Source organism: Anguilla anguilla, chromosome 17 (genome assembly GCF_013347855.1).
Source record: "Anguilla anguilla isolate fAngAng1 chromosome 17, fAngAng1.pri, whole genome shotgun sequence".
Classification (NCBI taxonomy): domain Eukaryota; kingdom Metazoa; phylum Chordata; class Actinopteri; order Anguilliformes; family Anguillidae; genus Anguilla; species Anguilla anguilla.
Genome location: NC_049217.1, coordinates 16,588,979 through 16,606,079, shown reverse-complemented (window position 1 = coordinate 16,606,079; position 17,101 = coordinate 16,588,979). Strand labels below are relative to the sequence as shown.

The 17,101-nt window shown below is 46.1% G+C and overlaps 2 protein-coding genes and 2 non-coding genes across 7 annotated transcripts; 1 reads left to right on the top strand and 3 right to left on the bottom strand.

Annotated features, from left to right (window-relative positions):
• Positions 1 to 1,551: 1,551 nt before the first annotated feature.
• On the bottom strand, positions 1,552 to 1,633 carry trnas-gcu. Its single transcript has one exon. It is a non-coding gene; the product is annotated as a tRNA-Ser (tRNA).
• A 453-nt stretch (positions 1,634 to 2,086) lies between these two features.
• mrps34 (mitochondrial ribosomal protein S34) lies at positions 2,087 to 4,595 on the bottom strand. 4 transcript variants are annotated; one of them, XM_035397121.1, is made up of 4 exons: positions 4,453 to 4,595; positions 3,196 to 3,569; positions 2,949 to 2,991; positions 2,087 to 2,714 (listed from the first exon to the last, which is right to left on the bottom strand). In XM_035397121.1, exons 2-4 carry the CDS (start codon positions 3,511 to 3,513, stop codon positions 2,416 to 2,418), a joined length of 660 nt encoding a protein of 219 aa, XP_035253012.1. In that variant the 5' UTR covers positions 3,514 to 3,569; positions 4,453 to 4,595; the 3' UTR covers positions 2,087 to 2,415. The 4 variants fall into 4 exon arrangements, with proteins under 4 accessions (XP_035253012.1, XP_035253015.1, XP_035253014.1 ...); XM_035397124.1 differs by having other exon boundaries at positions 3,196 to 3,554; positions 4,453 to 4,583; XM_035397123.1 differs by lacking the exon at positions 4,453 to 4,595 and adding an exon at positions 4,384 to 4,408.
• Positions 4,596 to 5,290: 695 nt separating this feature from the next.
• On the top strand, positions 5,291 to 5,372 carry trnas-gcu. Its single transcript has one exon. It is a non-coding gene; the product is annotated as a tRNA-Ser (tRNA).
• A 1,042-nt stretch (positions 5,373 to 6,414) lies between these two features.
• spsb3a (splA/ryanodine receptor domain and SOCS box containing 3a) lies at positions 6,415 to 15,308 on the bottom strand. Its single transcript, XM_035399299.1, has 7 exons — positions 15,109 to 15,308; positions 13,445 to 13,589; positions 11,347 to 11,527; positions 10,784 to 10,971; positions 10,383 to 10,485; positions 9,855 to 9,980; positions 6,415 to 9,247 (listed from the first exon to the last, which is right to left on the bottom strand). The coding sequence occupies exons 2-7, from the start codon at positions 13,568 to 13,570 to the stop codon at positions 8,883 to 8,885; spliced, it is 1,089 nt and encodes a 362-aa protein (XP_035255190.1). The 5' UTR covers positions 13,571 to 13,589; positions 15,109 to 15,308; the 3' UTR covers positions 6,415 to 8,882.
• Between the last annotated feature and the right edge of the window lie 1,793 nt (positions 15,309 to 17,101).

Genomic DNA, 17,101 nt, shown 5'->3' with positions numbered 1-17,101 from the left:
CAGGTAATATCCTGTCTGAACAACTGCTATTACTCCCATTTCTTCCCACAGTCCAAAGACATGCAGGTAGGCTAATTGGAGATTCTAAATTGCCCATAGGTATGAGTGTGTGAGTGAATGGTGTATTCCTGCCTTTACCCAATGCACACTGGGATGGGCTCCAGCACCCCCCACAACCCTGCCCAGGACAAACGGATTAGAGATAATGGATGGATGAATGGGACTGTTATTCTGACTGCTAGAGCTGAGTGCAGCAGTCTGAACATTGCTGGACTCCTGCTGTCCGAACTAATATGAAATTAAAAGGCTTAGTGTAACAGTTCAGACCATTGCCAGAAGTCAAGGTGCTGGAACAGAAGGAATGTTGCTTCGGAAATACCTTCAGAAACACCTCCGGAAATCACACAGTATTGAACACACAATGGTCCCATAAAACCACGCGTGCAAATAAGATACAATATTGGGAGTAACTTTTGAGAGAAGTAGAAGAAACATGTCTAACGAGGATGGGATTGGAACCCACGCGTGCTGAGCACAAGCAATTCTATACCCACAAACTTTCGCTGCAAATGTTGATGATATTTGAAGGACCAATGAGATAATGTTCACCTTCATTTGCCGCCATTGTCCCCCAATGGTCCGATAACATGAAAACGAACCCATTCCAATGTTCCTAAAGAAAATGGTCTATTTATGAGCTCAAATGTAAATAATTACTTTTTTGATGAACACATACGCCTTTCTTCATAAAAAATGGCATTTCACCCATTTTGGTTGGGGTAGCAGAGAATACCTTGATGGCTCTGACTGTCTGCCAGTTTCTAAAACACATTACAGCTTGCTACTAGCCTTCAGAAAAGCAAACACTGCTATCCTGCTAGAAAAAAACACCCAGAATAACAGGTGAACTAAATGTAAGTTATGTTCGAGTAGCAACATAACAAGACTGATAAAAAAAAATCAACCTTGAATAAAGTCAATTTTACACTGACATACAAGAACTGACGACTAGCGATACATCATCCCACAGACACGCACAGGCTTCCGAGTAGGCTACGGCCCAGTACAAATGTAGCCAACACGACTAGTTTACATCAGCTAACTTTGCAAATGTTAACGACAGCTAGGTTAAAGACACCGAATTTTCAAGACAAACTTTTCGCAGTGCTAAAAATGTTCCCGTGCTCAAAAAGCTCAACCTCCACCCCTGACACAATCTTTTTTTTACAATTTTCAGGCCACAAACTTTCCTGTCTTAATCGTGGCTGAAGTGTTTTCTTGAATCAAAAAATAAAATAATTAAATTGGCTGAGCGCTTTCATTGAATCTATGGGTTATTATCAGTAATCACAAGTCAACACGTAAATACAAAAAGTCCAATGCCACCCCAGAGCAGCCAAACCAATTCTTTAATAATCGGTCGGTTGTCTGTGTAAGAGGGAACAATAACAGCAGTTTGCTATCACACACGATTGCACAAACGACGGTCCGATTACACAAATAGGATGTAGAATTGCAAGTAACTTTGTGGAGAAGTAGAAGAAACACGTCCGACGAGGATGGGATTCGAACCCACGCGTGCAGAGCACAATGGATTAGCAGTCCATCGCCTTAACCACTCGGCCACCTCGTCACACACAGGCAATTCTATGGCCACAAACTTTCACCGCAAATGCTGATAATATTTGAAAATATTTGTAAACTAAATATTTATTTCGTAAATATTTAGTGCTAAACTTACATGAACGGCCTTTGACTTTAAGCTAGTATTCTCCATTTCCTTAGCAAGTTCATGACAGTACCTTGCATTCGGCGCATATTTTCATTAGGAGTCCCTCCCCTCCATTATTTTATTATTATTCTGCAAGCGTGCAAAGATCAGTCAAGCAGTTTCTTGTGGACTCCATTTCACTTACAAGCCATCAGATGGTGGCCAAGCTGCGTGGTGAAAAATATGACTGGAACCGACCCGACATGCTAACTACTTATCCAGAACCGCAAGAAATCAGGGGCATAAAGAGGGGGGGGGTGTAAAACCACCTGGAGGGGATAAAACCTCCTACCATTGAACTGGATTACAGAACAGAAATAAATATTTTTCACTTTATTGAAATATTTCAGTGGAACAGAAACCAGGTGTACGACAGAGGTACAGCCAACACACCGTATAGACAATGAAACTGGATATTCTGTTCTTTCGCCTGACACCAGAAAACAGGACAGTCAACTGACATGATCCCACAATCTAACCCAAATGCTGCCGAGTTCGTTTCTTGTCGCTCAGTCATTCGTTCGTCCGTGCACAAGCAGCACAGACACCAAGTTCAGCAACAGAGGCCTGTGTGAGGACTGGTCAACATTCCCCACCGCCTCTCTCTCTCATTCCCACCGCCACTCTCCCCCGACGGCGCTCTCTCAGGAGGCCACTCCCCCCTGCTTCTCCTTCTCTTTGTTGTGGAAATACTCCTTGTTGAGGAGGATGTTCCGGTGCAGGTCGATGGCCGGCTCCCAGGCCTCCTGTGCCAGTCCCTCCCCGCGTCTCCGCGCCAGGATCATGGCGCGGAGCAGCGGCGGGTAGGCCGCGTGGCTGGGCCTGGGGTCCTGGTCCGGGACCGGCGCGAAGCGCCTGAACTCCTCCTCCTCGTGCTTCGGCACCAGGCGCCAGTCGTGATACACGACCTTGTCCACCTCCTTCACCTCGCTCTCCTCCTTTCCTGGAAGGGGGGGCGCGGGGGGGGAAGAGACACGATGAACGAGGTCTATCTAGGAAACAACTAGAACTGAATTACTGTCACTGAAAATACGCTTCTTTTCCAAGAAGGGTGTGGAATCGCTATAATGAGAAGCTGCACTCTAAGTAAAGCAGCATGTACGTCACTATAAACGCAGATGTCTTTAGAAGCCAGAAGAAAACAGTTGATGTAAAAAAAAACTGTAAAAACACTCACCTTTGAAGGTAAGTATTCCCCAAGCTTTTCCATGGTCCATGTTCTACAATGAAAATTCAAGACTTGTGACTTGCCGAACAAAAGTTACTCACTTTGCTAAACAGATGAACAGTGAGATCCACTGACGTTACAACGGCTAGCCCCACGTAACTTGCATTGTGCATAAGTAACCAAAGTAATTCAATTCAACTAACAAGAGCTAGAACTACACATGCCAAGTGATCCGCCATTCTCTGATGAGGCTCACCTCTGCAGTGTAGTCCACTTTGACCTTGGTGATCTTCCAGTAGCAGGGCTCCTGGTGCTCAGACAGCCAGGACTTGCGGGTGAAGAGCCGCCCCACCCCGAAGAGCCTGAGGCCGGCCATCAGGGAGAAGAGCCGGCTCTCGGTCCGCACGCTCTCCCAGGCCATGACGGGCAGCCTCTTCCCGGTGTACGGCCGCGTCATCGTCTCGTAGTCCAGCGCGTATTTCTGCGAGTCGCGGGGCCGTTCCTTCAGTGCACGGTACTCGCGGATCTTCCGTGCCATTTCCGCGATCGGACGCACGACCTTCTTCTTGACCATTGTTCAATCTTCGTACCTTCGTCCTCAGAAGTTTGCCAAGACTAGCGCGTGAGATTCTAAACAAAAAAGAATCAAGAAAAAAATGAGAAAAATATCAAAACCTAGCTTTAATTTGCACAAAGACCATCTCTAAATTAAAAGCTGAAAAGACAGCAACAGTTTATCACAGTCCCAAATGTATACATGAACAAACATGCCACTTTTCCCAAGACTTCAATTCATGCAACACAATCAGAATTTATACATTTAAAAAAGGCATGAAGACATACATACATTTGATGTAAAAGCAAATAGTGGATACCAATATATCCATTACCCCATGTTTACGCAAACATTAAATAAGTGAGGTCCCAGCAACTGAAAGCACCTGTTAACTGAAACTACACCACCTGCGAGAAATAAGCTAGTTCAAAGCCAGCACTACATTCCAAAAGTTTATGGAAACTATGATAGAAGAATTTAAAACACGTTTTAAACACAATTAATTACGAAATTTGCGTGAATAAAAACCAGCATAAACAGCGGTCCCCAGAACGTGTTTGAGAACTTATGGGCCCCATTTAATTATCGGCGAAGAAGACATACAACTTGAGCATCGTTTCCCTCATATATTTGTAAACTCATCATAGATCAAGCTTACGGTGAATCATGTTTATGAGGAATTTAAAATGAACTTAACATAGAATATCATCTAGGTTGTCTGTTCATATCTTAATACCAAATTAATCTACTTTATGTAATTTGACAGCCTGCAAAATGCTGCGTGTCATATAAAATAAAATAAAAACATAATGTAGTCATTTCTCGCACAAGCCAGTTTCCACACTGGCCGGCTAGCAACCTGGGTAGCTAGCCAGATAACAAGCTTACCAATACAGTCGTAGCGAAACAAGCGACGCATTTACAATTACAATTTACAATGTGATGAATTACACTAACCTGTGACCTATACTCTCTGGAATATGTAAACATATGCACATTAAAAGTGCACGTCAGATTTTTTAACTTGACCTCCACGAGCACATAACATGCCCGAGTACAAGTTTCTCCCTTCCGTGTAACAACATCGTATCATTACTTCAGTTCCCCCCGGAACTGTATGGGAGAGGGAACCACGGAGTTCTTTAGTCTGACAGCTGTATGATTTTCTCTCCATTGGGATCCATTATAATTTAGCGAATGACCAATTTAATGTTTTTGGAAAGTGCGGTTATCATAATAGTCTGTTATCACATTTACTCATGTTCATATTCTGGCCATAAATTGTGTAATAAAATTGTAACTTAACATGTTCACTTTGGTTTATCAAGCAATGTCTGCAATGGCCCTGTGCATAATATTACCATAAAATCTTCACCTTTCCACCTGCATATTTATGAAAAGAAATGATAACATTGAATATTTATCCATCCAACATCTATACCCGCTTATCCTGGGCAGGTTCGCAGGGGTGCTGGAGCCTATCCCAACGTGCATTGGGCGAGAGACAGGAATACACCCAGGACAGTCCGCCAATCCATCGCAGGACACACCTCACTCATTCACCACTCACTCACACACTCATACCTATGGCCAATTTAGAGTCTCCAATTAGCCTACCTGCATGTCTTTGGACTGTTGGAGGAAACCAGAGTAATGAGAGTTGTTCAATCTGTATATTAGCTACAGTTCTCGAAGACAATGGTGGCAAATGAAGGTGAATGTTATCTCATATCGGGCCTTCGAAAATTATCAGCATTTGCGGCGAAAGTTCGCGGAAAAATAATAGACAGCATGTGACGAGGTGGCCGAGTGGTTAAGGCGATGGACTGCTAATCCATTGTGCTCTGCACGCGTGGGTTCGAATCCCATCCTCGTCGGGCATGTTTCTTCTACTTCTGCGATTTCCACACAGTATGTCTGTGTCTTTGTACTGTGGGAGGAAGACGAAGCACCTGGAGGAAACCCACATGGACACGGGGAGAACGTGCAAACTCCACACAGAAAGGCCCTGGCCGGACTCAAACCTTCTTGCTGTGAGGTGACAGTGCTAAACTTTGAATAATAATTTTTTAAAAAGAATACATCTTTCGTAATATGAAAACACTTTAAAATGCATTTATTATCATTTTTTTTCGTCTACAAAAGCGTCTACTAAATAAATGTAATGTAATGTAATGAAAAGGTGAATCTCACACAGATGCACATTTTCAATTCAACAAAACACAAAAACGCTGATCTGAGAGACTTCTTTTAATGTCCGGTGCCCTTGACAAAATTGAGGGTTTGGATTCAAACGCACACCATGTTGGGTCACCTTTCTCAATGTGCATGAACTCAAGATAAATTTTTAAAATGACATAAGCACTGATACAAATCATTCACCAATGTTTCAGAAGGAATGGCTCACAGTAGTCAAGATCAGTGTTTGTAATTAACTGTTCAAATGACCTGGATCTGAAAGGACGGTTCACCGGCAAGAAAAAAAATACAGGGAATCTGGAGGTTCTATGGAAAAGAAAATCAATATCACTAAATGATACAGGATATTACCTTCCAGTACCCACAATGTTAACAGAGCCCATACAAATCAGAGGTGTAAAATCCAGGTTCAGAAAGTGAAAGTTCTCCCCAGATTTTGTTCCAATCACCTATTTTTGCTAATTAGCAAATTCTTCAGCTAGGAGGTAGAACCAATTAGAGAAATCAACTCATGAGTTCGTGGGTGAACGAAACACATGGCAGGACTTTGACTTTCTGACCCCTGAACTTTCCACCTCTGCATATGAACTGTCAAGTTTACGAGAGGTTTTGAGTAAATCGGACAATTGTTTTTTTTTTTTTTAGATATCCGTTTCTTTATGCCATTTAGACCTTTAAACACTGTACCAATTTTAATTTTAGAAAAAAACAGATAGTAGCTTTCTTGTTAAAACTTTTAATTACAACAAAGGTATGCAATAATTTCGGAATACACAGGGCTGAGGTGGAGCGTTACATTTCAACGTGAAGGTATGACACAGGTGCAAAAACATGACGTGTTACAGCAAAGGAATTACTGCATTACAAACGACAATATATTAATCCCCTGGAATGCAAAGTGAAATTGCAAAATTGACAGCTGGTAGTGGATTGCTTCAGGATGCGTTGATAAATCATCTGAAAATATCTTAATTTCACCAAGAAAGGTGCATTAATGGTAAAAAGAACAAATACTAAAAAAAATGTGACTCATGGACAGTTTAGAAGCTCAATGGCTCTAAAAGAGCGGTTGATAGATGCGTGTTTGGCTAGACAAGTCCTGTTTTCCTCAGAAAGCCTCAGAAATCTTTTGAAAGGGACAAGCTTAATCACTATTTGTCAACTGGGAGTGTATACTGCATAGGTTACAGATTTCGTTTATTTCATTGCAAAATAAACTTTGATAAAACGAGACGCCGCTTGCCTGAATAGTTTAGCTCGCCTCTATGTTTAACAGAAGGCTTGGCACGGTGAATTTTCAAATTTGTACATTTATTCATTAACAACGAGGTTTCTAAGCTGATTTTTTTTCCTGACACCACAGTTATTCTGAATAATATATTGATTTAAAAATGTTACATTTTTACATGTTGAAAGCAACAGCGGAATAAGGGGAACCACCGATGTATCCTGCAGACGTGCACACTGCTCTATTAAAGGGTTCAAATTAACTCAGGTAATTTTTTAAAATTATTATTTGTCATACTACAGACCAAAGCTCATTTAAAACAGGGCTACAGCCTGCATAAGAAAATGGACACCGAATGCAGTCAAACTTGGGACACAAAATCAAAAACTGTACACCTTTTTCGAAAGAGCAACGTAATACAAACAAGTCGACCGTATGGAAGCTTTTTGAAAAGTACCCTTTCCAGAGAGGAACTTGCTCCAGGGCCTGGTCTTCAGAAGTCAACCGGAAAAAAGGAAGTTCAAGGAAATTTGGCGTAAAAACTGACAAACTCTCTGACTGCAACGAGTATTTCGTTCTTTAAAAAAACAAAAAACAAAAAAAAAAAAAAACAATTACCCAATACCAATACGGAGTGAAAACCAAATGACATCGCTGCTATCAGTATAGCAATTACCACCGCATCCTCAGAAACTGCATCATGGGAATCTGAGTGAAAAACAAAGATTGTGTCATTTACATCGGGTTGTGATGAGTCACTTCCTGTCGCAGATGAGAAGGCAGGAACTCACTCAGTAGGCTACATGAACTCTGGTAGACTGGACATCGTACTTCCCAATACCGACTCCTCTTCATCGTCTAGTCTTGGATAACATATTTCAGTGCTGAACATGCCCCAAAGACATTCGGAGTTCATACGCTTCTCTCGTGTCCCCGTTTTACGTTCAACAGAAACTGCACATCGGCAATTGAATTTAAATTTAATTTTGGATTTAAGCTGGCTTTGAACACCCAGAACCCATCCAGAATGGGACCATTTGAGCTGCATAACGTGCTCGTAATGTGAGAAATCAGCTGAGGTCCAACTGTTATCATAAAACCGACAGGCCTAAACGCATTCAAATATTAAACCACTAAGGGGGCGTCACCAAATTAATAACCTGGATTCCGTGAGCCCACATAGTAGTGCAGTGCTTACTCTTGCTCTTGAATGTCGCGGTTAGGGAGCGTCCTCATTTCTGGAAAACCCCAATGACCTAATAACATAACAAAGGAACTAGAAATGATGATAGACGGTTTAAGTAGTAAAAGATAAATACGTCTGCATAATGTCCCATCATCCTTTCTGTTTTATACCCTCACTTCTTTGACTGTGAACAGGGAATAGACATATTCCCGGCGTCAGAGAGTTTGGCATTAGAACAGTGACAGGTTAAGCAAACACAGGATATCTCCACCAGTGCACTCCAAAGAGCTCTTTCAAAAGTTCAGCATACCCTTGTTGCAAACGTAATTCTACTACTGTTAAACTCATACTGCTCGATTTCTGCGTGTAAAGTTATGGGATGTACAAGTCCCGGAACGGAGGGAGGGGGAGGGGGGTGGTTGGGCTACGCACGATTTCCCAGCAGTAATTTCGGTCCTCAGGTGTGACCCCAGCACCCGTCCGCGAGCCCGTTCCGACACGGGACGTCGGAAGGCAGGCCTAAAGCGGGCAAGCATTTTTTTTGGAACTTCGCCGTGAGAGGGAAGAGCCGGATCCCGCTCAAAAGGGGTGCGGTGGGGACGGGGGGGACTGGGGGGGGGGGAGAAGCACAGAAATATCGATGCTAGAAGTTTTGTTAAAAAGTCAGAAGCCAGCAGGGTTGGTTTCGGGCAGAATACGGTCGTCCGTTCACCGTTCGCGGGCTCTGGAGGGGGTTGGGCGGGGGGGGGGCGGAGGGACGGAAGGGGGCGGCGGCTAGGTCCAGCGGCAGCGCTTCCTCTGCCAGGCCTCGGGGTCGGACGAGCAGCCCTCCGAGTCGCTCCCGGACGACGGTGGGGGCGTGGGCGTGGGCGGGTGGGAGGCGGGCGCCGCCCCGTCGTCCGGGAGGCTCAGCACCCAGCCCAGCTTGTTGTGCAGCAGGAGGCGGAGCCCCGGCGGCAGGGGGAGGAGCCCCAGCGCGTCGGCGCGGTCGGGGAGCAGACGCCGCAGCCGGGCGCAGCACAGGTACTGCAGGGAGGTGGGCGCGAAGCAGGAGCGGATCACCTTCATGCTGCTCTTGGCCGCCGTGGAGCAGGCCATGGGGTACAGCTTCTTGTTGTGCAGCTCGGTGGCGGCGACCCCTGGTGGACAGGAGGGCAAAGGAACGGGAGGCGTGAGACCGGCGGCGCCGCGTGCGCGAGGCGGTTACCGTGACGACGCTCAACAACGGTTCTTTTTTCATTTTATTTTTTTCGCCTTGTCTCCCAATTCAGAACGGCCGACCGTAGACCTGCACTCATAACTGGACCACAAGTCTCACGTGGACAACGATGGGTTAAACTACTGGAATTTAACCACTGAAAGTATTCCAAATGACCTTATAAAACAAAATGAAATAACAAATATTTCAGATATCCTATTTTGTTTGCTTTGAAATAAGTCAAATAGTCTTCAGTAAAAGTATTTCAAAATAAACAAAATAAATAAAAATGCTTTGTACACATCTTGTCATTCTTCACAGAGTATTGTCTCCGTAAAGAATGACAAAACAGCGAATTCCAGAAATGTTAACCGCGTTTTACAGAGTCCGTCTGGCATTGAGAGTGAAACGGTACTGACCCCAGTACTGCAGTTCCTGAGGGTCTAATCCAGCACTAATACTCCTCCTACTCAAGCCTGCCGAAAACCCCAGGAGCGTTACCCACAATCCCCTTCTCCAGGACCGCTGTCGCGCGGCCCGGGTCTCACCTATGCACTTGCGGTTCTTGAAAAAGGTGAGGGTCCCGTGCCACGTGTCCAGGTGCACCCCGATGATGGAGCCTTGGCCGAAACGCGACGAGAAGTTGACCTTGTCCCCTCTGTGATGGAGCAGGCCTGCGCGTTCACACACACACACACAAAGTAACACACAGAAACACACACAATGCTTTACAAACACATAAAATCATGCTAAATTGATCTTAATAGATCTTAATAGAGTCTGTTAAGGCAAGGGAGGGTATTTTCATTCCTGGAGGGCTACTGTGTTTGCAGATTTTACCTTCCACCAATAGTTAGCTAACTGGCTGTACACAGCAACATCGGTACGCTCATAGATCAGACAATAAACATTTTGTACAGGGACAGAACAGTTCTTAGCTATGATTCCTGGTCTCAGCTAAAATAAGGGATCATATAAAGGATTGGGCAAATTAAATAATTTTGAGCCGAAGTTCGCATGAACCCTGCTTGTTACAAACCTGTGTATGACAACCCCCAGCTGTTATAAGGACCCACCTGTGTACGAGAGCCCCCAGCTGTCCTCGTCCTTCCCCAGTAGACTGCAGAAGGTGTGTCTGTACTTGTCCAGGTTCACGTCTGATGTCCCAATGCCCACCATCTGCAAACACAACCGTCAAACTCCCCAAAGTCAGCAAGCGACCTAGGCCTGGGCTATAAACCATATTAGACAACAGAATTAGCTATAGAGCTAAATTTCATCCGTTGTCCCCAGGGTAAGACCCCTCCCCGCTCCGCCCCACTACCCACCATATCTGTGCCGTAGACGGGGGAGGTCATCCCGATCTCCCAGAATTAGCTATCGAGGTAAATTTCATAAGGTAAGCTCCTGCCCGCCCCACCCCACCCCACCCCACCCCACCCCACCCCACCCCACTCCGCCCTGCTCCGGCACCCACCATGTCAGTGCCGTAGACGGGGGAGGTCATCTTGATCTCCCAGAAGTGCTGGCCGTCGGCCAGGGGCTTGGAGCCTCGGACGGCGGCCGTGCCGCAGCTGTACTCCGTGTGGAAGCTGACCTTCCGGTTGTCGCAGCTCAGCAGGGTCGCCGTGGACCTCCCGCCGTCGTCCCACACCCAGTCGAAGTCTGCCGCGAAAGGGGGGGGGGGGAGAGAAATAGTTTCTGTTGCAGAATTCCTCTACCGGTCTTCCTCTGCATTTTGTTCGCAATTCAATTAATTACTGCGATTCAACGAGTGGGTGTGCACTCGAGCGCTAGTTTTGTTCATAAAAACACATCGTTTGGAAATTTAATGGCAGGGCAACTGGTTTATTTTTAGAAATAAAAGTTTTTTATTTGTAGCAGACTACAAAGAAGCTTTTATATCATTGTAATTTGACTTGTGAATGGTGGCCTTGTGGCATGAGCCACATGACCGGCACAGAGCACCTCAGAGATGCCTTCTCTGCCAGCAGGCTCTGACCTCTGACCCCTGACCCCTGACCCCCTCCCTCCGCTCACCTTGGTCGTCCTCCCCGCAGCGGCAGTCCTTGGCGCGGTGGAAGGCCCGGAGGACGCGGGGGTTGTGGGCGGGCTCGGCCTGGGAGTCGCAGCCGCAGTACGACTCCCCTGTGACGGGCACGGCGCTGGGCGCGGCGGGCAGGACCGGGGGGAACTCCGGCTCCGAGTCCGAGTCGCTGTACTGGGGGGCACACACACAGGACGCGGGCCTCAGGCGCGGGGGCGTATCTATGTTCCCAGGGTCCTATGTTCCCAGGGTCCCTATGTTCCCCAGCTCAATATTCTGTTAACACACATTAACCCTCCTATTGTGTTTGGGTCAAATTTGACCCGTTTCAAGTTAAAATATTTCATAAATATCATTTAGTTTTTTATTGGAACAAGGCTTCAAAACAGCTATATAAACACAACAAAAGCAATCATTTTATTAGATTTTTAGAGCTGGGGAACACAGGACCCTGGAAGAGCACATATGTAGAGCTGGGGAAGATAGGACCCTGGGAACATAGGACCCTTTGTCATGTTCCCACTATGTGCCATATAAATGTGGGGAACATAGGACCCTGGGAGAGCACATATGTAGAGCTGGGGAACATAGGACCCTGGGAGAGCACATATGTAGAGCTGGGGAACATAGGACCCTGGGAGAGCACATATGTAGAGCTGGGGAACATAGGACCCTGGGAGAGCACATATGTAGAGCTGGGGAACACAGGACCCTGGGAGAGCACATATGTAGAGCTGGGGAACATAGGACCCTGGGAGAGCACATATGCAGAGCTGGGGAACACAGGACCCTGGGAACACAGGGATGAGCCCTCAGGCGCAGGCACTCCGACACTCGGCTCTCGGTTCCTCTTTTTGAAAAACAAATCTTCGGGGTCAGCATGACAGCAGCAAGTCAGCGAAAACAACCTCTGGCAAGCGTTCCCAGGACACACGGTGTTCTTTTGCTGACTGAGAAGAGTTCAGAACAAAACCACGGGGGCTACGTAAGGCGTCTGGCCAGTTCCTCAAGTCTTCTGTGGTAAAAACTCGCTAGCGGAAACTAGCAGGTTCGAGCTGCCCCACAAAAACCGCGAAGCCCAGACCTTGGACGGACGCTGAAAACCCCCCCCCGGCGTGTTTGTTTAACCCATGTGTTGGGACTACTGCAGCTCCCCGTTTTCTAGCCTCCGCGGCTACGTCACAAGACTCTGAAAGAGCGCCAACACCACCCACTGGGCCACTCTCTGTCCCTGAAACTGGCACAAAATCGGGGGAAAGGTTCACTGCTACCAGAGAAACTTAAGACAGACCTTCTTCAGAAGCCCTTTCAGCTTTGTCTTGTTTCTTTCCTGTAGAAGTCCTCTTTTTACTCGTTTATATTATAATACTTATGTGATTCATGCGTGCACGTGTTGGGAGGGGGGTACACATGAGTACACTATATTGCATGTATGTTTATGTACAGTATATACCCTTTTTACTTCTATTTATTTAGTATTATATTACTTCTGTAAATCACTTTGTGGTGCGGATATGTATGAAAGGTGCTATAATAATAATAATAATTTTAAAAATTATTATTATTGTTGTTGTCCTTGTTGTTGTAGCTGCTGTTGATACAATACATAAGACTCAAGTTCATTTTGGTATGCCTATGTAGCCCCAGGTAACGGCACAGAAATTAACTAGACCACTCCAGCCACATGTAGGGTCTTACAGACACGAGATCCATCCCTCACCACCCCCTTCATTTGCCTGTGCTGTTTCTAAAAACAAATGTTTGGAGCAGGGCCAAACAGCGGCAAACTGCTGACAAACAGCTGCAGGGGGAGACTGTCCATTCCGAGCCTGTCAGTAAACAAAGCACCGCGCAGGGCAAATAGAGTGACGCCAGGGCTGCTGTCCCGAGCTGCAAAACCTGCGTTCAGCCCTATGGGTAAAGAAGTCATTATTGGTTAAATGGCCTGTTCTAATAAGCAAATTCTCTCAGTTTTTAACACAACCTCACCTGTGCCAGGTAAGTGCCCCGCCCCTATATGGTTACCCACAAACCCTCACCTGTGCCAGGTAAGTGTCCCGCCCCTGTACGGTTACCCACACACCCTCTCACCTGCAGGCGATCGTACCGCCAGTCCTCGCTCTCAGAGGCCAGGACCAGCGCCCGGACGTCCGCGTCTCGTCGGATGCCGCTCCAAACGTAGCGCCACGCCCGGCTGTTCCGGCTGCGTCGGGACATGGCGGGCGGCGCCACCGACCTGCAGGGGGCGTACGACAGGAGCGAAAACCAACAACCGTTAAGACCCGTTAGCAGTGGGTACTGAGCACAAGACCCCAAGATCTGGTCCCACAATACATAAAACATATGTGTGATGCTCCACAGTGACTGTGGTGATTGCCATCACCTCATACCTGCATTAACTGCCCATTAACTGACCTCAATTCTTAAAGAAAGAAAATTTGGCAGAACTCTTGTGAACCACTCCCATGGAAATATACCAGAAGTTGTACAGTAACCAAATGTCAAAAAGAGGGGTTTCTGTCACCATCCAGTACACAAACTTTAGGAAGTTAACTGGACTTGACGACCTGTGGTCAAAGTTATAAATAGCCAAAATTTGCAGGACACATCTTGTGCCTATTATTGCGACTGCTATTATTGCGACATCCTTTCCCTAACTTCTCGTAAATATTTAAGTGGAAAAAAGATGACTCATTTGATCGTTTGTGCGATTCTGTTATTTACTCGCCAAGTCATAAAACATCCAATGATTTCAAGAACAACACACATGCGCACCCAAATAAAACAAACCACGGGTGCATCTTTTCATTGGCATTTCCTGTTGCATTTAATTTGGGCAGAATTTATCAAAACCAGTTTATAATTCATACATTTTTTTATTAAATTGCATTTTTGTTAATTTAGCACACATTTTGACGCTTTGATGCCTTAAAGGAAAATCTGATCTTCTTCAAGTATCTAATTATACATATCGTCTACGTTCAGAATGTATTTGCAGCTATAGTTCGTTTATTTATACGTCCAAGTTCAGTCCCGTTTAAAACGTGCGTTTCGGGTCAACGTTTCTCAGTCGCAACACTCATTAGCCTACCTGAATATTCATATACCTGGAATCGTTGTGTCCAATCAGATTACAGCCTGCATGCAACAGCATAGTCCCCTGATGCTATGGCACAAGTTTACCAGTTAACGAGGTTCATCCGTACGCTGCCTGCCGAGCGCTAGTCAGCAGCTTGTTGCAGTAGCAGTTTCACCGAGCTAGCAGACTCTTGGATGTCCAGACAGCTACAAATATGTCACTCAACCTAGCTAACGTTACTTACTTGACCATTCGCTTGTAATATGCATCCTGTTTTAGAGAAGGCGGATTTTCTCTAACCTAGACTGACTGATATCGTACATAAATGTGGATTACTGTATTCATACGATTCACACATTAGGGCATCAGTGCAGCGTCAGCACCGAACTGATGCTGGTAACAGGCAGACTGTCTTCCGACAGCACACAATCGGGCCTAGACTAGCTAACTAGGCAGCTAACTGGTCAGGTTCATATCCAAGTCAATCACAGTAACTCCGTGCAGAAACGCACCACTTCTCAATCAGTGAAAAGAGAATCGGATGAAGTCGAAGCGCCAAACCATGTATCTAGCTAATGATGCATTTCAGCCTTCTTCCGTAAAATTCAGAGTATTGACAAAACGTTTTATTTCAAATACCACCCCCCTCATATAGCTTAGCTAGCTAGCTACTTACCTGAGCAAATAACACCAGCCTGCTCTTTCTCGGAAGCTCGCACAGAGTTGTATTGATCAGACCGCTGTCTTGGCTAAGGTTATTCCAGCAGTTTTCTGTCCGTGATTTATCAACTTGATACGTTACACCACAAATGTATCTCAGCAAGGTGTCAGTCAATCTGACAATGACCTACTTCAACGACAGACGTAAACAATGATTTTCACGTCTCGCCCCAATTTGACTACCTATTGGACAGTGACAGCAGGGGGTGGAGCGCTTGCAAGGATTCTTTTGTTCAATTGGTCAGCAGAAATGCCCTTAAAAATGATAGGCGGGTTGAACTTCCAGCGTGAACGCATTTATTGTCTGATACTTGCCATGAAATTTTGGTCTTTTACCTACAATCTAGTAGTAGCGGCTGTTCAGAGGATGGTGATTAAAATGATATACTCAAAACAAAGCAAAAGAAGCTAATAAATAATGAGCCAATACCTAAAATTTATTTAAATCATATTATAACGTGCTATCAGAATCAGAATCAGAATCAGGTTTTATTGCCAAGTAGGTTTACACATACGAGGAATTTGTTTTGGTCAGGTGGTGCATAACAGTGAACATAAAATAAGATAAATAAAATAAGATAAACATAGTGCAATAAAAACATAACAGACATAACATAACATAAACATAGTGCAAACGGTAAACAGTAAACAATAAACAATAGTGCAAGGGGATAAAGTGTTATAAGTACAGGTGCTGTCTGTTTGGTGTCCGTGGGGGTCAGAATAACAGTACAGTATCAGTGGTATCAGTGGGGGTCCCGGGCCTTGTTGATGAGGCCAGCTGCAGTCGGGAAAAAACTGTTCTTATGTCGTGAGGTTTTGGTCCTGATGGACCGCAGCCTCCTGCCGGAGGGGAGTGTTTGAAAGAGTTTGTGTCCAGGGTGGGAGGGGTCAACCACAATCTTTTCTGCCTGCCTCAGGGCCCTGGAGGTGTGCAGGTCCTGGAGGGATGGCAGATTGCGGCCAATCACCCTCTCAGCAGCGCGAATGATACGCTGCAGTCTGCCCTTGTCCTTGGCAGTGGCAGCAGCGTACCAGATGGTGATGGAGGAGGTGAGGATGGACTCAATGATGGCAGTGTAGAAGTGCACCATCATTGTCATTGGCAGGTTGAACTTCTTCAGCTGCCGCAGGAAGTACATCCTCTGCTGAGCCTTCTTGGTGAGGGAGGTGATGTTCAGCTCCCACTTGAGGTCCTGGGTGATGATGGTGCCCAGGAAGCAGAAGGACTCCACAGTGTCGACTGGGGAGTCACACAGGGTGATGGGGGCGGGCGGGGCTGCGTTCCTTCTGAAATCCACAACCATCTCCACTGTCTTTAGGGCCTTGAGCTCCAGGTTGTTTTGGCTGCACCAGGACACCAGATGTTCAGTCTCTCTCCTGTAGGCGGACTCATCCCCACCAGAGATGAGTCCAATGAGAGTGGTGTCGTCTGCAAACTTCAGGAGCTTGACTGACTGATGACTGGAGGTGCAGCTATTAGTATACAGGGAGAAGAGTAGAGGAGAAAGGACGCAGCCTTGAGGGGAGCCGGTGCTGATGGTCCGGGAGTCGGAGACGTGTTTCCCCAGCTTCACGTGCTGCTTCCTGTCAGACAGGAAGTCGGTGATCCACCTGCAGGTGCAGTCAGGCACGTGCAGCTGGGAGAGCTTGTCCTGTAGTACAGCCGGGATGATGGTATTGAAGGCGGAGCTGAAGTCCACAAACAGGATCCTGACATAGGTTCCTGCAGTGTCCAGGTGCTGGAGGATGAAGTGGAGGGCCATGTTTACAGCATCGTCCACAGACCTGTTGGCTCTGTATGCGAACTGCAGGGGGTCCAGGAGTGGGTCCGTGATGGTTTTGAGGTGGGACAGTACAAGGCGCTCAAAAGACTTCATTACCACAGAGGTCAAGGCGACGGGTCTGTAGTCATTGAGTCCTGTGGTCCTTGTTTTTTTGGGGACGGG